General features: G+C 40.3%; 1 protein-coding gene across 1 annotated transcript in view; it reads right to left on the bottom strand.

The window, feature by feature from the left end:
* The window catches only part of LY75 (lymphocyte antigen 75), a 90,174-nt gene extending 66,764 nt beyond the window's left edge, over window positions 1–23,410 (bottom strand). Inside the window, exons 1-5 of the mRNA XM_069494995.1 lie at window positions 23,286–23,410; window positions 17,300–17,671; window positions 10,724–10,894; window positions 6,206–6,370; window positions 310–420 (exon numbers count right to left, since the gene is read on the bottom strand). Of these exons, the coding sequence (XP_069351096.1) occupies window positions 310–420; window positions 6,206–6,370; window positions 10,724–10,894; window positions 17,300–17,671; window positions 23,286–23,379 (913 nt within the window). The 5' untranslated portion in view covers window positions 23,380–23,410. The remainder of the gene's footprint in view (window positions 1–309; window positions 421–6,205; window positions 6,371–10,723; window positions 10,895–17,299; window positions 17,672–23,285) is intronic.
* Between the last annotated feature and the right edge of the window lie 1,304 nt (window positions 23,411–24,714).

The raw sequence follows: 24,714 nt of genomic DNA, 5'->3' as shown, positions 1-24,714 counted from the left end.
CACAACATGAGTAAGTCATAGACATGTCAAGTCCCCTAAGAAGGGACAAAGAATGACTCCTGGCTTATTCTTACTTAAAAATGCAAGGTTGCTCCAGAGGTCAGAGACAAATGCTTGGTTGCCCATGGTGTGGTTCACCTGGCTATAACAGTACCACAATCAGGAATGGCTTAGGAGAAAACAATTCTTCCGAGAGGTAACCATGATAAGAGTTCTCAGGATCTGAAACTTTTAAAGCTCTCGGTGAGTGAGAAGCTCTTGTTTTTTTGAAGCTTTTGCTCTTTGCAAAGCGAGGGAAGGAGCAGTTACCTGGGTCCCAGTTGAGAAAGTTTAATGGCTTGTGGTCTGACCATTCCCAGCCTCTAGCGGAGTACAGCTGATTTAAACCAATCCAGAATATTCTAGCAATGCCTTCTTTTTCTGTAAGAATTACATAATTTTAAAAAGTGACACAATTGCCTAAGTTATTATCCAAATTAGACTTAGGTTTCTACTAATAGCAAAAAACCCTAAAGGCCTTGATTATAAGGCAGGAATTCCCATAGGCGGCTGTCTATGCATCAAAGGCAGGTGATGCTGATAGACAACAAAACTTCGGACCTTAGAGAAACCCAAAGTCTGATAAGTTAATTCGATTCTGCTTTCCTATCTCCTTGTCCAATCGTCTTTCTTATTAGGTAAGAACAGAATCTTCTCAGAGTAGCTGTTTCACTATCTATTTTTAACCCTCTGGTACTAATATAGAAGACTTATCAAAAGTAGTTTCCATCGTACTTCTAGATTTTGAAGATCTGAATGTATTCCAGACTGACAATTTCAATTCATTAAGTACATATTATTTGCCAGGCACTAGTAATATAAAAACCAAAGTGACAAAGTCCCTTTCCTCATGAGAATTTCAATCTAATACAAGAAAACAGACATGGATCCCCCAAATGGTAAATTGTTTCTAGGACTTGGTCAGAAATACTTCTGAGCTGTTTCAAAAGCAATGGAATATATGGCTCTAGAGTCTGAAGGAACATCTGGATTGGCAATACAGAATGAGACACCCCCCCACACATGCTGCAGTGAAGATGCATCATTCAAATTTATTTAATATTATATGACAACCAGATGCCATCAGCAAAAAAACCAAACAAAACAACAACAACAACAACAACAACAAAACAAAGCTAAAGAGAATCAGGGATAATTTAAGCAGTGAGGCCAACTTCTGAAGTGTCACTCAATGTGCATACACAAAAAGTGGATGCCATCATGCTTGTATGGGTCCATGTATACTGGAAAAAGAATGAAAAGAATGTGCAAATGATTGTAAGGATTTTCAATACTGTTTAGGAAGTCAATAGTATTATTTAGGAACCTGGCAAGACTTTGCCAACATCATGAAGAATCTGAAAAATTAATTGAGGGCTAGGTAGAAGAGATAGAGCACTTGATGAAATGTTCCACCAAAGACAAAGACAATGCTGACAAACAGGAAGAGCCAACAGGTTGGAATCTTTATAAATAAATAAAATATTCCCAGCAGTAACATTTGATAAGAATTTCTTAATTCCTTTCAGGGAATTGCATATGATGTATTATTGCACTATACAGATAAATAAATGGTGGTTTGCATATAGAAAACCATATCCATACTTTAAAGGATTTTAGAGGGCAATCTTGATTATACATAATCTTTACTTTACTGAGACTTTGTTAGTCAAATGCCTAGAACATTGACTCCACTGAAACTGAAATTCAGGAAGTGGAAGGGCTTTGCTGGGTAGAACAGAAATAGCAGCAAGAAAGAGGAAAGGGGCCAAGGGCAGTAACCCAGATAACAACATTCAAGGAACAAGCAGGAGCCTAGGAAGGGGATAATGGGGACAGAGGCTCAATTATTGCTCCACTGAGGAGCAAATGTGAGGTTAGGAGGGAGCTGCAAAGGAGGTTGGCCATGAAAGGAAGAGGTGGGGCTGCAGGATCCAGGAAATATGTATATATTTTAATGGTAGAAGTTAAAACAAGCTGATAGCCAGTTGGGGAGGAGTCAGCAGAGTGAGTTGATGAAAATAGAAGAAATAGAAGACACTTATGTGGATACAAAGAGCTTGGGGAAGGAGTTAGCCTTGCAGAAGCTGGAGAGATGACAGTACAGACGCAGATAAATTTGTAAGCGTGAAGGTGAGGAACTAAGGTTCACCTCACTTTTTTCAAGGAAATAGATGACAAGGATACTCTATCAAGGAAGGAGAAGGTGGACAGTTGGGTAGATGCCTCGAGGAGAATGCTAAGAGAGAACTTTGGATTCACTCTTCTCTTTCACCTCTTAAGCATAAGCAAGGGCTGCCAGCACTGGTATACAAAGACCTTGAAGATTTAATCTAACGCATATTTTTCCTCATTAGTAAAATGAGGAATTTTACTTTATTTTACAATTTATTTTACAGCAATTTATTTTACAGCATTCCTAAAGAAGTCCTGGACACTATGATGTATTTCTGGTACTCTAGACTCAACGATACCCTGATATTCAGAATTCCTTCCACTCATTTCTACTGGGGTTTACTATGGAGGGCCAATACTTCCCATCCATCCCAAGTTCAATACCATCCCTTCCATGAAGCTTTTGCAGATATCTCCAAATAGGAAGTAAACACTCCCTCTGTTTAATCCCATCACTTACCTGCACATGGTAATTACACATTTATAATGGAACAAAATGATCTTTCTAAGCCAATATGCTCCAGATTTGTTTCATTACTGTGCTCTCTTTGTGACCTGTATTGATGACTTCACTGGAATCACAGGATTTTAACATTGTGACTGTGTTGGGAAACAAGAATGCTCTTTCTGTGCCTTTTGCCAGGTGGATGTGAATGGGAAATAGATAAATTCTAGAGGTACCGGTTGGGCATACGTGAAGGGCAGAAATTTTTTATAGGCTTGGATGATCCAAAGGTAGACTTTTTTCTCCACGTACAGTCTGGGCAAGAAGTTGATCAATTTGAGACTGCCTACCTCCATCTTTCCCATCAAGAGAGAGATGATTGCTAGCATAAAAGTCCATATCTGGTCAAATGGGTGAGTCCATGGAAGTAGATATTTCTTGACTATTCCAAAGATCCCCTTTAGATCTAATAATATACTTCGATTCCTCTCCCCACAATCAGAGACCGCAGGGCCTGATAACAGTCATGCATCTGGAATGAGCCAGAGAAGACTTCTTCTAATGCATCAGAAAGGCTGCAGCCAGCAGAGGTCCTAACCTAGAAGCGTTCTAGCCTTGAGACGCCTGTCAAATTGGCTGAAGGTGAATAACTCTTCAGGATGGAGGCAAACGAGGAGGAACAGAAATGTGATGTTCCTGCTCTGGGGATTTTGGGGTCCTCTTTTGTAGCTCTAGGGTGAATCATTGGTTAGAGGTTCTGGGAAGGCCAGAGCCATGAAAAGTATGACTCTCAAGCAAAATTCAGTGAGTATACTGAAACCAAATCTGCCACCCGTAGGTCCCAAGTATTAGCAAAACAAAATGAAAACAAAGCTAATTACCTGTAGGGCAGGCAGAAAGGAAAAAGAAAGCTCTTACCTTCAAGGGGCTACTTCTGCTTTTTTTCTGGCAATAGATTCCCTAGGTTCACCCAACTATTAGCTACCAAACCCAGAGGTTGTTTGGGAATAATATCCTCCATTATACTCTGCATATATACAACTCTTATTTCCCTGATGAGATTGAATATTTCGATTACAAAATCTCTGTCTGATTCATTTTTGTTGGCCTCACTACTCCTAGATTAATATTTACACTTGGTAGTTTTCAGTAAAGGACAATTATAGAAATTTATTTTCTAGGTTTGGATACTGTGAGTTTTAGATGCTAAAACATAGATTTCTTGGGTCTTGGGGAAACCAATGGTCATAATTAGGCATATTGATATGCTTAAATAGCTTTCATACTGAAAAAGGAACTTGGAACATTAGAAATGGATATGCCTCTAAAACTCATGATATGCATAAAAATGTGGGGAGTGTCTGGCCAGGGTTAGGAGACAATAAGGTTCTTTATCATATTACCTCATTTCTTTCATGAGTTATTAAAGAAAACTTATGCATAAAGAATTGTGCAACATTCATTCCCCCAAATGCATCATTAGATTGTCTGGTAGGATGTTGATAGTCATACTTTGCCACTTGTCTCCTTCATTAAAGGCATCACTTTCCAAATGTCAATGTTCTAGGAGACTTACGTTTATTGGCACTTTTCATTCTGAACAATATATTTTGTAAGGCTTCAGTGAGGTGTGGAATAGAATTCCACTGCCAAACACTAGCCCATTAGGCTTGATAGATTTCCATTCTAGAGGTGTGTATTCAAGTACCAAACAACACAGGAAAAGGGTAAAGCTATAAGTAAGAAATGAGGTCTAAATAAAGCTGTAGCCAAAAAGAATGACAAAAGACCAATGGACTTCTAATGATAAAAAGAAATAAAGATATGTAAGAAGAGTAAGTACTATAATAAAAAAGTAAGCTGGGCATGGTCCCAGCTACTTGGGAAGATGAAGTGGGAGGATCACTTGAGCCTAGGAGTTTGAGGCTGTAGCGTGCCATGATCACACCTGTGAATAGTCACTGTACCCCAGCCTGGGCAATATAGTGAGACCCCATTTCAAATAAATAAATAAATAAATAAATAAAGTAAGTAAGTAAAAGCTTGTAGTTCTATGTGTTAATAGTAAAATCCCAATTCTGGTTCTTCTTAGCTATATGATGTTGGGTATATTATTTCTAAGGATCAATTTCCTTATCTGGTGATAAAAATAGTTGTCTTATGAAGTTGTAGTGATGAATAACTTATTTATCTGGAGAAATTAGGGCGTAGGTCATAGTTAGCATTTATCAAATATTTTCAGTTATTATAAAACAGTGTGATAGGATTTATCTGAATTACTTAGTCAATAAATATTTGTTCAATGTAGAGCAATAAAGATTACAGTGTTATGCAAAAGTAAAAAACAACCCATGAGACCCATCTCTGCCTGCAAAGAATCTATAGTCTTATAAAGGGTGAATGCAGGTACATGCCCAATACAACTTATTTTCAAGTCAAGCTGACTGTTTAAAGTAATTAAGCTCTGCTAATTACTTGTGGGTAACCTTGGACAAGTTATATTTCTTGTCTGAGCCTCACATTCCTCACCTGCAAAATGAGCATGATAACAATGCCTACCTCATAGGGTTGTTAAGTGGGATTAAATGAGATAATGTATGAAAAGCATTTAGTAGTCTACCTAGAACATCATCATCATCATATATTGCTATTATTTTTTTCATTCGTAGAACAAATCATCAGTAATTTAGAGTATGATTTAAAAATATATAAAAAATTCTGTTAATAAAATTTATTTTTAAAAAGGTATATAAGACTCTGATGGAAAAAGTTATAGAATTTTACTAAGTACATAAAAGAAGTCCTAAATAAATAGAAAGGCATACTATTTTCATGGGTGAGAAGACTTCATATAGAGACAGCAATGCCTTTTTAATTAATATATAATTCAATACAATTCTAATCAAAGTCCCAATGGGGGCGGGTTTCACTGAAATTAACAAGATGATCCTTAAATTCATATGAAAGAACAAATGATCTCTTTTAGGTTATTTTCTATTCTTGTCTATATGGTTTAAATTTTCATAATTAAAAACTTAAAAATTACCACTACCACACCCCCAAACAAAACAAAATCCTATCCATTCTATGTGTGCATGTTATTAAATCCACTTTAGGATTTCTTAAAACTCTTGCGCTCCCTCAGTCAGTGTGAGGACTTTTTACTGAAGCTATCTAATATGACTCAACCATATTTTTCACCTTCCTTGAATTCTCTACTTTTCAGTGTTCAAAGAGTTTGATGTTCACTTTCTTTCATATCCTTTATTTGGGATTAGGGAAGCATTTTAATCTTGCCACCCTACCTCATTTTCTGAACACCAATCTCTCTTTAGTCTCCAGCACAAGATGCATTTTCAGTGGATGGAAATGACTACATGATTACATTCAGTACTTTTTTTGCTTGTGGGCTTCAGTGTTAAAGCTGAAATCCCAAGAGAAGCCAGAAAAGTTATACACAAAGCAACACACCTGCATATGAAAATGAAGAAGAGAGCACTATTACAATTTCAGCAATTTGCTCTACCACACACAAGTTATACCCACCTTTGAGATAAGTTAATTCAGCAGCATTGTTGATGCTCAGTAAGTCCGCTCCTTGATTCTGACATGAAACATAAGCTTCTTTCCAAGAAAGAGCTGCCTGAGTATTAAATTGGTAGCAACTTCCAATCTGCTCATTCTTTTCCCAATTATGTTTACAGCCATTTTCTGTTGATAAACAGACATGTTAGTGATCATAAAGTAAGGGCATAATGTTTCCTATTACTTAGGATGCTTACAAATACTGTGATTCAATTTACATACTCTTAGGATATGCCAAAATAGAGGCTGCCATTGCTTATTATTTAAACCATATTTTGATCCTTTGGTTACACAATAAAATTGGAATCATAACACACCAAAGGACTCAGGTTGAGTAAAGCTTCCACTCTTCCTTTTTCCTCTATCAATTACAATGCCATGTTTTTGTCCATCTCCCTGCCTGCCCTCTGCCTGAAGGTAGGAGTCTCAATGTGCACATGTTGTGAACACTGAGCTATTGGGAAACAAGCTCACTTGAACATGGCGGCAAGCCTGAAGAGGGTTTGCCCAAGACCGCAGAGAAACCACTGTATGTGTGTATGTGTGCACAGACATGCTGCTTAAATGGCCAAAATACAGAGCCCAAGTAACTACTTTATTTGGGAAACTAAGTCCAAATTTCTCCTTAATATTTTAATACATAATTGAATATATGATATATAATTAATATAATTCACACTATGCATCATGCATGTACATATGTGCATATATGTATATAAATAGGTACATTGAATAATTACATATTATATTCTTAAACAGATATATAAAAGCACGTGTGATTTTAGACAAAGTAACTTCAGGCTGTTTCCTGGATGAGATACATAGGCTTTGAGACAACTGGTTCAAAAATACCCTCAGAGCCTCCCATGTGCTCCCAATAAGAGGGAAAGTCCAATGTAGGCTGTGCCAAGTGTGCCCCAGGCTCCACTCAGGGGGTTTCCTTGTCTAACCAGTTTCATATCAGATGTTATACTCATGAACCTATAAGCTGGAAGGCCCCTTAGAGATCATCTTGTCTAATGCTCTAATTTCACAGAAGGAACAAAGATCTAGAGGTGACTGTGGCAGAGCTACAATCAGAGCACTGGTCTCTGAGCCTGGTCTTGTTGACCCTCCAAATGGCACATACTGCTTTTTCAGCCATTTTCCTATGGCATAAATAGCAACAGAGATTGTGACATTTGCTGAAAACAAAATAGGGTTATTGTGCAAGCACATTGCCTAAAGTTTCATTATTACCACTGAGGCCCTATACTTGTAAATTCAGAAGCTTCCAGTGGGATGGCAGTGTGTTTGCTGTATAACACAGCCTTCAGGATTTAGCAGTAGTCAGGGTTGAGAAACTCACAGTCTTGCTTACATGAGTGGATTAATAAAATGTGGTATATGTATACCATGGAGTACTACTCAGCTATAAGAAACAATGGTGGTATAGCACCTCTTGTATTTTCCTGGATAGAGCTGGAACCCATTCTACTTAGTGAAGTATCTCAAGAATGTAAAAATAAGCACCACATGTACTCACCATCACATTGGTTTCACTAATGAACACCTAAGAGCACATATACGAATAACATTTAACCGGCATCGGGCAGATGGGAGGGGGCAGGAGGGGACGGGTGAATACATATATAATGAGTGCGATGTGCACCGTCTGGGGGATGGACACGCTTGAAGCTCTGACTTGGGAGATGAGGAGGGGCAAGGGCAACATATGTAACCTAAACATTTGTACCCCCATAATATGCAGGGAAAAAATGTAATTCTGGGAGACATACGGATGCATTAACAACCTCCCCTCCCCTACACCTAAAGGAGGCTAAAGGCACTGAGACACATCCCAGTCAAAGCAGCAGGGTAGAGTGGGGTAAATATGCTGAGGAATGAGGATAAGGAATCCTGGGTTCTCCACCAGGCTCCACAGAATGTGATCTGACTCTAACATGTCATTCCATCCACCTGGGCTTGCTGCCTCTCACCTGAGAAATGGGGGTTTGCATTGGATAACTGCTAAGCTCCCTTTCACACCTGAAATTTCTGATCCAAACTATAGTGAGAGTTTAATGAAAGTGGTACCTGGTTGACCAAACTCTGCTTGCTATGAATTACAGCTGAAGCAAATATTGGCTTTTTATATTTCAGTAGGTTCCAGGTGTTGAAAAGCCTGACCTCTACCTAAATTCTCAAGGAGTAGTCCCGAGACCAGCATCATCATCACTACCTGGAGACCTGTTAAATTTTGGCCCCCCTCCCCCTGAAAAATCTACTGCATCAGAATTTCTGGAGGTATACCCTAGCAATCTGTGTTCTAACACACTGTCCAAGTGATTCTGTTGCATCCTGAAGTTGGAGAACTACTGGCCCGGTATAACCTCTTCAAGTTGCTTAGAATTCTGCCTTTTAAAGCTCAGATTACCTTAAGGAGGGATTAGCATTATTAATACCACAGGCTGGCTACTCAATGAGGCAGGATAGTGAAGCTATTTGGGGCAAGGACTTCACAGCCAGATTTCCTGGGTTTGAATCCTAGCTCTGATATTTATTAGCTGTGTGATCTTGGGCAAGTTATGTAACTCCCCTGTGCCTCACTATGCTTGTCTGTAAAATGGGGATAAATAATGGTGATTATTTATAAGGTGGTTGTGAAGATTGAAAGAGTTAATGTATATTGAGAGCTGAGAATAGTACCTGATACCTAGCAGGGCCCTGTGAGTATTAACTATTGTCACTTAGGTCTGGAGCTCTTTCCTGTCTCTTTGCTATAGATTTTTTCAACCTAATGCTCATTAAATATTTTTTGAGCACCTATCACATGTCAGGTACTGTGATCCCCTATAACTCTCACCTAATTGGTGAGAAATTGTGTTTCAGTTACATACCAGATAATGATGCAATTACTACCTTGGTCTCTTTCTCTCTCTAAAGAACAGTGACTTCTTTAGCACATCCTGAATAGTTTGCTTCTAGTAAGAAGCAACTAGAAAAAGTGCTTTGACCAACATACAGGAATAGCCCAGGAAACATGTCACCAATTTTGAGAGAGCCAGAGATATCTGTCTCTTCTGTCTCCCACTCTTTGCTTCAGGCCATAAGCATATGCAAATCTTTACCATCCTAAAAGTGTTTTTTCAACTCATCTCCCCCTCAAACTACCCTTTGCTCTTTTAAACATAAATCATAGGAGGCCATTGTTTTGGACTAAGCTCTTGCAATAGGCTCGCCACGCAGGGGTTGGGAACCTGTGGCCTTCTATTATATTTTAATAAAATCCTTTTATTTTTATTAACACATTTTTATTCATTTATTTTTATTTTGTTCTTAAAACAAATCTAGGATTTGTTCTGTAAAATTTGGATTCAGTTAAAAGTCTGCATTTGAGGACCTTAAGGTCACAGGTTCCCCATCCCTGGATGGAGTCACCCATGCCAAAGTTCCACATCACGACACTGAAACTGAGTTGTTACCTGGCCTCTGAGAATCAGGAGAGGAAGATAACAGCCTCATTTCCCAAACAGGCCAGTTTTAATTGACATGATAATGAAATTCCCTCTGTTTTAATTCTTAACCTGCAATCACCTGATGTTAACAAATTAGTTATTTTTCTATTGTTCTGTCCCCTGTCCCTGTCTTACAGGGAAAGTAACTTTGAAATGACCAATCGGCTTTTTGGTTTTCTGTTTCTGTTTTCTTCAGCCCTTAGTCTGTCTACAATGTCAACCTCCTCTGCTCGACTAACTGGAACACTTACGGTGTTCTGTTTTATGGAATGAAGTGTTGCCTCATTCTAGAATCACAATAACACCAATTGAAATCTTTAAACTGTGTGAATTTGTTGTAATTTTATCTAGCTCTCTCTTTTTCTTTCACATGAAACTTATGAGGCTTACTTCCTCCTGTTCATGCTTTTAGTCCACTACAACCCAGCTTCTTTCTACTCCTATTAGTCTTCTGAAACTGCTCTATGAAAGGTCAGCAGCAATTTCTTAACTGCTCATGCCTTTTACACTTCCTCTCTCTGAGGTGTCTGTGCTATTGAACATTCCCCTCCTCCTTTGTCTTCCATGTTATCATCTGTCTTGAGTCTCCTCCTGACCTGTTTCTGAAAGCAAATTCATAGCTACACATTACTTCTCTCTTTCTCCAAACACACACTCCTTATCTAGGATAATATTTGTTGCAGTTGCTTTTAAGTCATCTTGAACTCTTTCTTCTCTTTTCTGCCTCACATAAAATGGTACTCCAGGCTTGGTAGAGTGGCTCATGCCTGTAGTCCCAGCTACTTAGCAGGCTGAGGTGGGAGGATTGCTTGAGCTCAGGAGTTTGAGGTTACAGTGAGCTATGATTGTGCCACTGCACTCCAGCCTAGGTGACAGAGTAAGACCCTGTCTCTAAAAAAAAAAAAAAACTAAATTAAAATAAATAAATAAATAAATAATACTTTCTTGTTTCCACACATGAAGTTTACCAGCCCATACCTACCTGGTTTTAAGCAGATGCCCCACTTTTGATCATATTCATAATTTAAGGTGGTGGCACACCATGGCCCACTATGATTTTCATCAAGAATGCACTCATGATGCCAGGTCCCATCAACTAAGAATGGAAACTCACAAGGTCTGCCATAGGAGTTCCCATCTCTGGTATATATCTCTGTGGGTTAGAGAGGGAATAGAGAAAAAGAGTTAACAACTGGATAACCAGCTTCAGTTAGCTAATTTCTAAAGTTGTTTTTAAAGAAAGATTGTTGTTTTCACTAATCAGAATACAATATCTGAGTAGGCTGCCTATTGCGGGAATTAAGAGCATGGATGCTGACTATCTAAGTTTGGACTTGAATTCTGGCTTCCCCTCTGACCACTGTGTGGCTGTAGGCAAGCTACTCAACCTCTATTAGCCTTAGTTTCTGCATTTGCAAATTGGGAATAGGACTCAGTGAGATAATCCAGGTAAAGCTTCATTTATTGTGGTGTGATGAAGAGCTAAAAGAGCCTGGCTTGGCCAAATGAGGGTCTACTTACTCTGCTGTGGGGGGCACAGTACTTCACCAGAAAGGGTGCCCTGACTGAGATTAAACTTACCTCTATTTTCTTTTCTTTAATAAGTGTGGGGCCATAAAAATACCTTGAAATCACTGAGAGTGGGTGTAGACTTTGGAACCACTTGTGGAGTTAGAGAGATGGATATATAATAGTTCCCTTGTTCAGAGACTGGAGGTAAAATTCAGATTGCGTGTTTTGAGGAAGTAAGGGGAAGAACCGTTGAATCTCTAAGTAGATTCTCGGGGAAGGAGAGAGCACAGTAATTTGGTTACGAAAAAAGAACCAGCTTCAATGGAGCAGTCACAGGACCAGCTGTTGGCCAGTGAGGTAGCACACCTAGCTTTTATTTTAATCATTTTACCTGGTACATAGAGAGGAACTGAAAAGTGATGCCAACCTCCAATATACTTGGAAATGCTACAGAAAGTGCTCAATACTTATGTCAATAATAGTTCTCTTGGAAAGGTGTTTTTATAGAAAAACTAACCCTGTATCTATTTCTGTCCCTTTTTCTATATTCTCAATTTATTTAAAACTCTGGTCATTAGCAGATCAAATAATGGCTATTTGGTAAAGTATAGTAATCAGATCTGGAACAAGACAAGGGTGGCCACTGTCACCACTTCTATTCAACATAGTGCCAGAAGTCCTAGTGCCTTTCACTCAGGCAAGAGAAAGAAATTAAGGGTATCCAAATCAGGAAAGAGGAGCTCAAACTATCACTTTTTACAGACAATATAATATTCTACCTAGAAAACCCCAAAGATTCCATCAAGAGACTCCTGGAATTGATAAATAAATTCAGCAAAGTCTCAGATTACAAAATCAAAGTACAGAAACCAGTAGCATTCTTATACACTAATAACAGTCAAGCTGAGACTCCAATCAAAGACTCAATACTATTCACAATTGCTACAAAGAAAATAAAATACCTAGGAATATATTTAACCAAGGAGGGGAAAGATCTCTACAAAGAGAGCTATGAACCACTGAGGAAAGAAATCACAGATGATACAAAGAAATGGAAAAACATATCATGCTCATGGAGTGGTAGAATCAACATGTGAAAATGTCCATACTATCCAAAGTGATTTACAGATTCAATGCAATCTCCATAATTCCAATGTTATATTTCACAGATCTAGAAAAATAATTCTACACTTCATTTGGAACCAGAAAAGAGTCTGAATAGCCAAAGCAATCTTAAGCAAAAGGAACAAATCACATTACCAGACTTCAAACTATACTACAGGCTATAGTAACCAAAACAGCATGGTATCCACACAAAAATAGAGACATAGACCAATGGAATAGAATAGAAAATCCAGATATAAAACCATCCACATACAGCCAATGGTTAAAGTAGACAAAAATACTGGGGAAAAGAAGCCCTATTCAATAAATGGTGCTGGGAAAATTGGAGAGTCACATACAGAAGAATAAAACAGGATCCATATCTCTCACCACTCACAAAAATTCATTCAAGATGGACAAAGAACTTAAATGTAAGACATGAAACCACAAGAATTCTAAAAGAAAATGTTAGAAAAACTCTTCTAGATATTGGCCTAGGCAAAGAATTTATGAAAAAGACTCCAATGGCAATCATAGCAACAACAATAAATAAATGGGATTTGATTAAATTAAAAAGCTTCCACACAGCCAAGGAAATAATCAACAGAGCAAATAGACAACCCACAGCATGGGAGAAAATACTCGCAAGCTATACATCCAATAAAGGACTAATAACCAGAATCTATAAAGAAAGAACTCAAGCAAATCAGCAAGAAAAAATCAAACAACCCCATTAAAAAGTGGGCAAAAGACATGAACAGAAGCTTTTCAAAAGAAGATAGACAAATGGCCAAAAACATATGAAAAAATGCTGAATGTCACCAATCATCAGGGAAATGCAAATTAAAACCACAATGAAATATCATCCTACCACAGTCAGAATAGCTGGTGTGGATGCAGAGCCAAAGAACACTTATACACTGTTGGTGGGACTGCAAATTAGTACAACCTCTATGGAAAATAGTATGGAGATTCCCTAAAGAACTAAAAGTCTACCTACTGTTTGATCCCACAATCCCACTACTGGATATTTACCCAAAGAAAAAGAATTCATTTTATCAAAAAGATACCTGCACTCAAATATTTATGGCAGCACAATTCACAATTGTGAAGATGTGGAATCAACCCAAGTATCCATCAATTCATGAGTGGAGTAACAAAATTTGGTATATGTATACCATGGAATACTACTCAGCCATGAAGAAGGATGACTTAATGCCTTTTGCAAAAATTTGGATGGAACTGGAGACCATTATCCTAAGTGAAGTTATCTAAAGAATGGAAAAACAAACGCCACATGTACTCACTATTAAATTGGAACTGATAAGCACACATGTGCATAGAGGGAAGTAAAACTCAGTGGCAATCCAACAGGGGAGATAGGGGGAAGAGGAGATGGGCAAAAACCTACCTAAAGGGTACAATGAATACTGGCTGGGTGATGGAAACACTTTCAACCCTGACTCAAGCATTACAAAATCGATTTATGTAACCAAAAACATTTGTATCCCCATAATACTTTGAAATAAAACAAGACAGTATTTAATTCTACATTTTTTATTATTATCAAATATTCATCTAACTGAAGTTTGAGACTTAATTTAACAGTTTGGAATGTATTAAACAGCAGTTGAGCAAAAGGTAAGAATTATCTGGATGCTTTTCTTTGTAAACAATCTTTTAAGGATCAGTGGGGTTTTTTTTTTTCCTATGTCATATAAATGGTTTTAAAAAGGGTACTTCTGTTAAAGAGTATGTTGACCTTATATGAGGATCCTGCTTATTATCTATGCTTTAGTTTTAACCACACCAAAACCCCCCAATAGCTCATGATCAATTTCTCTTCCCATACTACACCACAAGGAGAACAGTCCCTGAACACGAGGACTGTTACTTATAGGATCATCAGATTTTTTTTCTGAAACCTTTTATTTCTGGAATACCAAGTGCTTTCACAAACATTTATTTCACTTGTTCTTTACCATAAACTGTGAGATCATAGGGGAAGTATTATACTTGTATGTGAAATCCCCATTTTTACAAAGTAGTTACATGAAACATTGGTTGGTCACTCAGCTGTAAGTGACAGGGATGAGAATAGGCCCTCTGATTAGAGTCCCTGACATACAAGGACAACTTGTGACATCAATGGCTGCCTTCTCAGGTTTTGAGTTAAATTTCATAGCTCAAAGCTGGGCTTCAATTAAAAAGCTCTCTTTGTCACAATATGCTTTGAGGAATGATGAACATACAACCACCACGACAACAGAAGCAGCTAAATTATACTAACTATTCACTAACAGTTCTATTTCCACACTTTCTTTGCTGTTGCTGGACCTCTTAAATCCCATGAGTTTCCTTAGCAAGATGGGCTTTCCTGAGAAGGATCTTCTCTTGATGTGTGAATTTATGATGATAGTATCCTTAAAACAACAGCTTATTATACAATTGGCATAAATTTTTGAGATGAAGTGTTCAGGTGGAAAACTAGCAAATTAATAGCCTAATGGCTAAAGAGGTGGCAGGCTTCTAAGAGTTGCCCAGAAGTTCAGATAGTTCTACCACCACCCTTGCACTGAAAGTTCACTTTCTCTGCATGATTCACCAAACATTCAAAATGTGAAAAGCGCTGGTAAGGTCAAGATATCTTAATGATATAAATGCATAACTGGGTGCTAGTCAAAGCAATTCATTCATAGAATTTATACAACTTAAGTTTTCTCTGAGATGAACATGACTCACACAGAATAAGGGTTGGGGTGAAAGGCAACAGAAGGCACAATGATAAATAAACATTCTTATATTAGAAGTCAAAATTTTTTTATACTGCAAAAGCCAAGGGAGAAATAAAGAAGCTATATTTGGGAAAAGAAATCCTGGTTTTGAGCCCTGGCTTTGCTGTTCAAGCTGGGTAACCTTGGACTTCGCTTTGTTGGGACTCAGGTACTTACCTTTCTTATTTCTAACCTGCTAGATAAGAAGGCAGTGGGGCAGGGACCAGTGTCCAGAGTCTGAGAAGACAGTCCTAGAGAAAGTCCCTAACTTAAGATAGTAGTTCCTAACCCAAGAACAGGAAGGGACATACATAAATTTAAAAAGCTAGAATTTCCAGGACTTAATATTTGATTAAACTTGAATGTTGGGAAAACTCTAGGGTGACTTGCTGATTTCCGATATGTAGAACTTAGGTGGTACCAGTCACCTAGACAGAAACAGAGAAGTGGTGGCTGGTTTGGCCCTAGCCTCTGTGCAAAGTAAAACCTGACATATGTATAGCTTAGTCAAAACTATATATGACTTTTAAAAAAAAAATTAGTGTTCTACGTATTGCATTTGGAAAGGTCAAGAAACACTTCATGCCTGTGGGCTGCACTGGTGACACTGTTTGGCTCTCTTGGGCAGTATTCTGGGTGGATTCTTAACCTTTTCTGTGCCACTGATCACTTTGCAGCTGTGTGAAGTCCATGGATGCCCTTCTCAGAAGAACATTACAAATGCACAAATAAAACACATGGGATAAAAAAGAAAACCAGTTACATTGAAATGAACACATTTTGGGGACCGAGGGGGTTTAAAATTGTCAGTATGCCCCTCAAAAGAATAGAGGGCAGGAAACTGAAAGAGTCTTGCTAAGAAACTTATCCTTTCTGATCCCTGGACACATACAATGAAACAAATTAAATCCAGGGAAAAAGGCATTTCGTTTGGTTCTGTGTTTTCTTTTAGTTGCCAAGTTAGAAAAAGGCTTTTGTAGCACAAAATTTAAACTTGCCATGAAGTGGTACCCAGAAAGCAACTGCTTTAACTTTAAGTAATTACTTCAAGTTTAGGAGGAAGCTGGCTAGTAGAAACAGATTTGTCAACTACTCAAAGGTTGGGGACTTCCAAAAAGGAAAGCCCATCTCTAATTCTCTAATGTTTCTCCATAACAGTAGAATCTGACATTTTCAGATTTTCTAAGTCTTCACTGGGAAATAGTTCCCCAGCAGAAAACTTGTACAGGTAATGGGGTGGATGGGAATGAAGCCGTTATCCTGAGTCTGAGGTCAAATCTAGCTTAAATGAGCTTTAAGAGAAGAAGAAAACCTCTGTAAAGCTATATAAGTATGTAAAGAAAAGCAAGAGTAAGATAATAGGATTTAGATAAGATAATTATATAGATCAACATTTGATGTAATTTAGAGCAACGTAATGAAAAATATCTGCCTCTGGGATAGCTCATTACATTTAGGGGTTAAAAAAATAAACCTACTCATCCTTTTTAAGCTTGGAAATTAGATGCAATCCAGTCCCTAGGCTCAGAGCAAAGTCATGGTCAGTTCCCTCAAAGGCAATATTCATATACTTATTTTTGGAAACACTAGAAAAAAAGTCCATTCCTAAAACACTGAATCATAAATACAAACATCAAAGTGTGACAGACATGCGAAAGATGAAAATAAATAAACCCACATGAGACTCAAATTTTCCCATTACATAAAAATCTATAGGCAAAGAAAAATATATTTATTTTTCTTTCTTCTTTTTTAACTTAGAAAAAGATCAAATTATTAGGTTGTTTGACTTTGGGCCTGTGTGAACCATTTCCTGTTAATCTAATGTTTCCTTTCCACTAGGGTTCAGAAGGTCATCATTGGAAATACCTATGCTCAGGGATCAGATAGATTTCAAATCCCAGGTTTACCACACCATGGTTGTGTGACCTCTGACAGGCACTTAACCTCTACTGGCCTTACCTGTAAAGGGGTGGGGGACAAAGACCACCTGCCTCACAGGTGTGTAGCCAGAATGTAGCTCAAAGTAACTGCACGGACCTGGAATTGAATAGCTCATTTACTGTCCTTACCAATGTACAACTTTATTTTTACACAATTGTGCATGTTCAATGTCATATTTAATAAGCACAACAGCAAATGGGTCAAAGTCCCTCTCCAATACTCACCGTGGTAGGGCTGGTCACAAAGGCTTTCCTCCGAGCCTCCTTTCTTCCAGACATCAGATGCATTTGCAGCTGCTATGGCATGTCCGCCCTTCAGAGCCAGCTTGTACTGGGCAGCACCATACACAGAGTGGCGATCACATTTCCACCACAGCATGACATTGGAGTCACAGCTGAACAATCTCAAGACATCCACGGGTTTGGTAATATCGAAGCCAAGGCACTTCTGGGATTGCAAATGAAAGAGCCGATGCTGGGACACCCACTTCCATAACATGGCCTCAGTTGCAACACAGTCCGTGGCTACTATCCAGCCGAACAGTGGCTTGATGCACTTGCCTGTGTTTCCATTGACGATAGTGAATGGATCATTACCTGAGTCAAGACAGACAGTGAGGGAAGACGTTTCAGGATTCTAAATTATGTGGTCAATGTGCCTTGCTCCCTGCTTGCTGAGGAGCATCTGAGCACCACTGGACTGTCCCCTCAGAACTGTATAACCTATAAGGTACTATACAAGGTAGGAGACCAGTGGTGGCAGGAGAGGCAGCACAGTGTGTGGGGTATGAGGATGCACTTTAGAGCCAGTCTGCCTGGGTTCGTGTTCTGCCTCTGCTACTTCTTAGCCCTATGATCAAGGCAAATTATTTAACCTCTGTGCTCAAGTTTTCTCATTTGTAAAATAGTACCTACTTTATATGGTGGATATGAGGACGAAATGAGCTAATACATGTAATGCACCTAGAGTAGTATGTAGAGTTGTTATTGCTATTCCATGAAAGATTTCTCCCCCTCATTTAACAAGATAAAGAACCTCCTTAGTGTTCATCTTCCTCAGGTGGTCTAGGGTCAATGAAGAATGTCCTGAGCCTATTTGGGACCACAATTCTGTTTTGCTTACCCTTTAGCTACTGTGGCAGGGTAAATTATTTCATGAAAAAATTGATGCTTTGTTCTCACTATATGTTCCATTCCTTTCCTTTCCTCTGATCCAAGTATGCTGTCTGGCCTCTGTGCTCCTCTGTGTTAGGGCAAATTAGTGTGGCCACGCAATAGGAGAATTTGCTTAAGCACCACTTCCCCATGAACCTTTTGTGGAAGCCTGAATTCACTGAGGTGTCTTAGAGGAAATGGGGAAACTTCTGAGGGAGCAGAAGTAGAACAGTGGGGTAAAGAAATGAGAGGAAATAGAAGCCTAGGTTCTGATGGCAGGGGACCTGTGGCCAGTTCCATCGTAGCACCCTCAAGAAGGTCACGGGACCTGGGGAGGGGCTGGGGGGACTGACTGTGTGGATCACCTAGGGAGGCTGAACCTTGGGCTCCAGGAATCACCAGATTCAAGATCCTGTGGGTATGGACAATGGGACACTCAGAAGTAACCAGTGGAACCTAAAAACTAAAGGAGAAACCTCCCTGAATGTTCCTTGGCACTTTGTATGAGCTGGGGAAGATCCCAACAATGACAGAAATTGCAGTTCTGCCAACCTGGTAGAATGGGAATTCAGAATAAAATTTAATTCAATTTTCTGAAAATAATGCACACTGAGTTTGTGGAGTAAGATTCACATCTGTTACAAGAAAATATAATTGAACAATTTGGTTAGTTCTTTTATAAGGAAACATTTTTTAAAGTTATAACATAGATCATCATGTTGATAAGAATAAAGCTAAAATATTTTAGACAAGCTTAAAGAATCATTGTTAATGAACCAGAGTTCAGTAGAAAGACCCATAAGATTTTGTTTCCCAAAAAGCACTTTCATTTTGATTCCAGCTTCATAATCACTGGTTTTATTAACACTAATGCCTTTTCTAGGAATAATTCACAGTTTCAGAGTTAAAAATTCTCATACTGGGGTATGGTGTCTTGAGGGGAAATTTTACTGTGTAAATAATAACTATAAAATTAAATCTGATTGCACTTTCAACTTTGCTTGGAATTTTTTGTTTTCGCAGTAGCAGCAACAAGAGAAACAACAGGAACTACAACTGAAATTCTTTAAAGGTCTAAGTTATTTTTGCTTTCAAATCTGAATTTTAAAATATTGTGCATGGTTGCAGCTGGGTATGCCTGGCCATAGCAGCTTCCATCTCTCATTCTATCTTCTTTGATATTCCTCTGTCATTCTCTACTGATTGACACAGGTTGAGAGGACAGTCCACAAGAAAGGAAAATGTGCTATCTTATAAGATTAACACTCAAACTTTCTCTAATGTCCTTCTCCCACATATTCACTAGCCACTCAGACCTCTGATCTACCTCTTTTCCAAACTATTCTCTCTCACCTCTCCAAAATAAATCTTGTGTTCCAAGTATCAGGAATCACAGCAGGAAAAAAAAAAAAATGTCTGTTGCTGCAGGAGACATGGCCACCACCTTTGCTGGAAACATCCCCTCTCCTTCCCCGTAGTCTTGCTGCTCTCTTTCCTGGGCATTCTGCTCTGTGCCCCTTGACTCCAAACAGGTGAACTGGGCAAGCAGCAGCTTTGCTTTCCTTTGCAGGTTGGAGTTCTAGCTTTTTCAAGTTGCCATTGTAGAATACAATGGATTGGCTATAGCTCTTAGTATAGTGGAAAGAGAGTAGAATAAAGAGTTAGGAATCCTAGACTGAAGACCTACCTCTGCAACCAGTTAGGTAGGAGGACTTGGGGAAGCCACTTAATCTCCCAGAGTCTTCATATCTCCAAATGTAAGGTGAAATAGTAGATTATAAGATACCTAAGCCACTTCCAGTGCTAACATCCTATGCTTTCACAAGATAAGAGTTCCCCTAGCTTTGCAGGTTTTACTAGCCTTTGCTAAATTCATTGCATATTGTTCTTGAACAGATGTTCACAGCTTTATTATGTCAGGCAACTGCTAGTAGCATTTCAGGCCATTCTAATCTCACTTGTATTGGGCATGTGCACTTAGCTGACAGTGCTGTTTTACAAATACTCTTTGGAAACTAAAAAATTTGCTTTACCATTTTCTACACATTTTTGCTTCTGGGACACCTGTGTATTTAACAACCTCATAAGAACTCTGAAACTTTGAAGGATTGTGGAAGAGGTGTGGAGTAGCAAGGAATACTATGTTAAAAAGAAGTTGCCAAGTTTTGTAACAAATTGCAACATCTCTGAATGTGGATACTTCCCTTAGTCCAAACCTGTGTTTGAACCAAGTAGGAAATTTCAATTTTTGACACTTATAGTGGTCACTTAGTACAGATATTATTTATATACTTTAACGAAACTTATAGCCTTTGATCTAATGTGTGTATAAGCATTCATACCTAATATTTAATTCATTAGCTAGGGAGATCTCGTCCTCACATGATGTTTTCCCACGGCTTTCTTTACTCTTAGCAGGAGCTGTTCAGTCTGCTTCAGTCTTATGACCCTTATGAGGATGGCAGGTTGAAGAGTGGGAAGGACAGAGAAAAAGTGAAAATAATTCTGTATTTTTAAAAATTTGTAATATAAGGATATATAATCCATTTTAGAAATGTATTATACTTTGAAAAAATAATTACAGAGCGATTTATACGGTAAGTTCTTTATTGATAGCTTTACGTTGCATCTGGTTCACTTCACAACTTTACACTGGTGCTCACTGGAGTTTTAATGTTTACCTCCAAATACAATATTGGGAAAAATACAAAAGGTAGAGGTTGATGAAAAGAAGCCTCATCACCCCTAGAAACACTTTTAGATGCTTCATTTTATACAAATTCTCCAGTGGTATTTGAGAGAAAATGGCTAAGTAGCATTACCATAAATGGAAAGTGAATTTTTAGTATTTTTACATTCATCAATGGAATACCATTTCTCTCAGTGCTTTCTTATCATCTAATAACCAAATAACTTCCTGTCTTATAAGCCCTAGACCAAAGAGCTTTGCACATTCCAAAGAGAAGCCAGATATTGACATTTTATAACCATAGATAAATGTACAGGGAAGTGGCTTGGGAAGGTAAGAAAGCCGAAGGTTGTAGCATTTACAATTTCAGGGGGACCTATCACAGCTCACACTGTGAGGTATTTTGTAGAGTCTCTACCATATGTGCAGAGTGTACAAGTACAGTAGGAGAGAACCAGAAGTCTGGGTTTACTAGTTCAAAAACAGGCCGTGAAGTAACAGTTGGGTCCATGGCAGTCTACTGGGAGTCAGAAAGTCTTCAAGCACAGATTGGGTGGTGTGGGCTGGGGAGAACCTCAGGAGTCCCTGGAGGATTGGTTTATTTCAAGCTGTTAGTTCTCCAAGCAGGCAAAAAAGTAAACTGAGCACTTGGCATCTCCTCAAGGATATGGAGGTGCTGATTCAGCATTTGGGTGACCAAGACCCCCTGCACAAGCCCAGCCATGCACATGTGACTAGGTATACACACCATTACTAGCATCATGAAGCTGACACACTGCCAAACAAGTTACCCAAATAGCTGGGTATTCAAAATTCCAGTACTTCCCCTAACAAGGCCACAAGTCTGCTCTGAGTGAGGGTGAAAGCCCACCAGAGTGGTTGCTAGGAGTAAGGAAGGATACAAGAAAACAAATACCTGTGGGGACCTAAGTGCAGGGAGAATAGAGTTAAACCTGGTGGTGCTCTTTGCTTTGGGTCAATGAGAAAGGGCAGGGATTGTAGAGATTGCAAGAATTGAGGAAATCTTGAATTTTGTGTTAGCACAAAAGCAGAAGCAGACGTAGATGGAAACCAAGAGGTTAGTGATCAAAAGCTTGGATGTTTTCACTGTAGTTAGTTGCTGCAGTGAAATTTTGCTCCTGAATTGTGGGGCAGGCAGAACAGAATTCTCACAGCAATAAAGGATCTTATTATTAATGGATCTTTTGGTAGTTTTCAGCTCAAAGGGTCAAAGAAGACTGGAGAAGTGTTAATGAGAGCAGGGTCCATTAAATCCCTTTGATGTAGATAGGATGATGCCACCCACACTCTGAGAAACCACTTCCCCTCACTTTCTGAAGAAAGTCTAAACCAGATGGTAACTTAGCTTAACTGTAAAGAAAATAAAAGCCACAAACGCCTTAACGTGTTTCAAACTGTCACCACTGTTTTTTCCTTCGTCATACAGGCAATAGAACAGGAGTGGTGGATGGGGACTGCCCATAGACTGCTCATTAAGCAGTCCGACCAAGAAGCAAGGTCCTCTGTATACCTCTTGCCAAGGCGAAAAGAGAAAGTAAAAGCGAAATCTGATTGCTGCCAAGGGGGCTGGCGGGGCTGGCATTACCCTGAACATCAGCGAAGGTCTTGTGTTCCTGGTCCTGCTTCCGCAGTGAGAGGCAAGAGATCCCCAAACAAGCAACCCGCGCTTCAGCACGGGGCTGTCAGCCTTGGTGGAGTGGGAAGTAGGAGGAGAGGGGGTGGTTTGGAGCTGATAAGCCAATTAGAGGAAAGATTTGCTGCTCTAGGCATCATAACAGACTTTCCGTCTTGGTCACTTTTAGAGAAGATGGTTTACCTAACCTGACTTCATTTTTAACGCACACCGTGGGTACAGTGAGTCGGGAAGTCATTGGGAATCCTTGGCGCTGAGGGGAAGCTCCTCTTGACACTTGGCCAAGGTGCCAAGGTGACCAAGGGGCAAAGGAAGTGGGGAGAACAAATGGGATAGGACGTAGGTGGAGACGGGGAGCCCCGTGCTCCAGGGATGCAACATTTTAGAGGAAAGATGAGGAGGAAGGGGCGGGAGGGCTGCCCAGAAAAGACCCTATGCGCCTCCGCTACGGTGAGCCCCCAGCAGCAGGGATGCCCTGCCCTCCCACGCCCTACTGCGCCCTCCTCGGGGCCGGGGCGCAGTGGAGCGCCTTCTCTGCCAGACCTCCCCTTTGGCTCACTTGTCTGGCTCCAGAGTCCCCACTCCTGCCCCCAGCCCCTGAGCAAAGCAGACGTGACCTGACCCGGGAGCGCAGCCCTGGCGCAGGAGGAAAGTCCACAGACCTGCAGCGTCGAGGCCCCCAGCGACTGAAGGGCGGACGCGCCCGCGGTTACCTGAGTGGCCAGAGGGCTCGGCAAGCCCGAAGCCCTGGAGGAGCAGCAGGAGGAGCCCTGCCGCGCGGCGAGGGGTCGCCCAGCGCGTCCTCATCCTGAGCCGGCCCAAGCTGTCCGACCCGGTCCTCGGGCACACGCGACACCCGCCCCTCCTGATGAGCCCAGCCTGCCGGGCCAGCGCCTCTGCCCCAGGCCTCCCGGGGCGCACAGGCCCCGCCCCCGCCACCCTCGGCCAATCAGACGTGCGTCTCCTCGGTCCTGGGGAGGGCGGGACCCGCGTGTAGGGAGGGGGAAGCTTTGGACACCTGCGTGGGGTGAGTTCTGCAAGGAGGCGGGAAGTGCCTGTCGAGGGAGGTTCCGGTCCCGCCTCTGCTTCTGCAAATTTGGGGAGATGCAGCCCTGACTGGGACTTGGCATCGCCCTGGTGGGTGGGTTCTGGCAGTTGAGGACCTTGTCCTCTGCCCAGCGCACCGCAGTCAGGGATGACTTCTTCATTCCAGGCTGGGCTGGGAGAGCACCCACATCCCCTTCTTCCCCAGAGGGGAAATGCGTACCCGTCCTGTGGCCGCTGTAGCCAAGCTAAAGAATTCAATCGTGCTCAGCAACGTCTTGTGTATTTTGATAGTACAAAGTTGGGGTAATGGTACGCTACTGTTCTACCCGCAGTTAAAAAATTAAAACCAAGAGTTATCCAAGTGATCCTACAATACTTCCAAGGATGAATTAGGCTTTATAACCATTTGACCTTTGGAAGTAAGCTCTTTTCTTAATAATTTGATAATAATAATAATAATAATCTAATAGAAATGTGAAAGTCTGCACCCAGAACCAGAGATTGCAAGCCCCATTTACTCTTTCCCTGTAGACAGGACTACCATTTGGTATATTTATAAGGCCAAATTCCTAATGACCTAAATTGCTTGGATGTGAATGTCCTGTATCTGTAAACCCCATGTTTCGTGAGCACAGACTGTGTACTTGGGATGGCCTCCACCATTTCCCCCAAGAGCGTTTCCAGGTGGATGCAAGGGCCTAGGTTGCCATTCCTGATTCCAACTGCCAAGGCTTCATGGTCGGCTACCAAACCTGCCCTGGCTCTGTCCTCTCCTCAGGCCTTTCAGTTCAGCAGTTACAGAGAGCATTTGCCATCACAGGAGCCAAGCATGGCATGGAGTAAGAGGATGAAAAGCCTGAGTTCTCAAGTGTACTCAGTACTGGGGGAGACTGAGGCACACACAGTGACTAGGGAAGAGTGAACAGAGCTTCAAGGAAGGCAACACCTCACCTGTGCCTTGAAGAATCGGTAGGAATTTGGCCAGGCACAGCTGATGGGAGAAAAATAATGACAGAACGGAGGAAGAAAAATGCAAATCAGGGTCAGAAGACAGTCCAGAGTCCATGATAGCTGCCCTGCAGGCTGTGTGTATGT

The sequence above is a fragment of the Eulemur rufifrons genome, chromosome 1 (assembly GCF_041146395.1).
Source record: "Eulemur rufifrons isolate Redbay chromosome 1, OSU_ERuf_1, whole genome shotgun sequence".
Classification (NCBI taxonomy): domain Eukaryota; kingdom Metazoa; phylum Chordata; class Mammalia; order Primates; family Lemuridae; genus Eulemur; species Eulemur rufifrons.
This window is presented reverse-complemented; position numbering and strand designations above follow the sequence as displayed.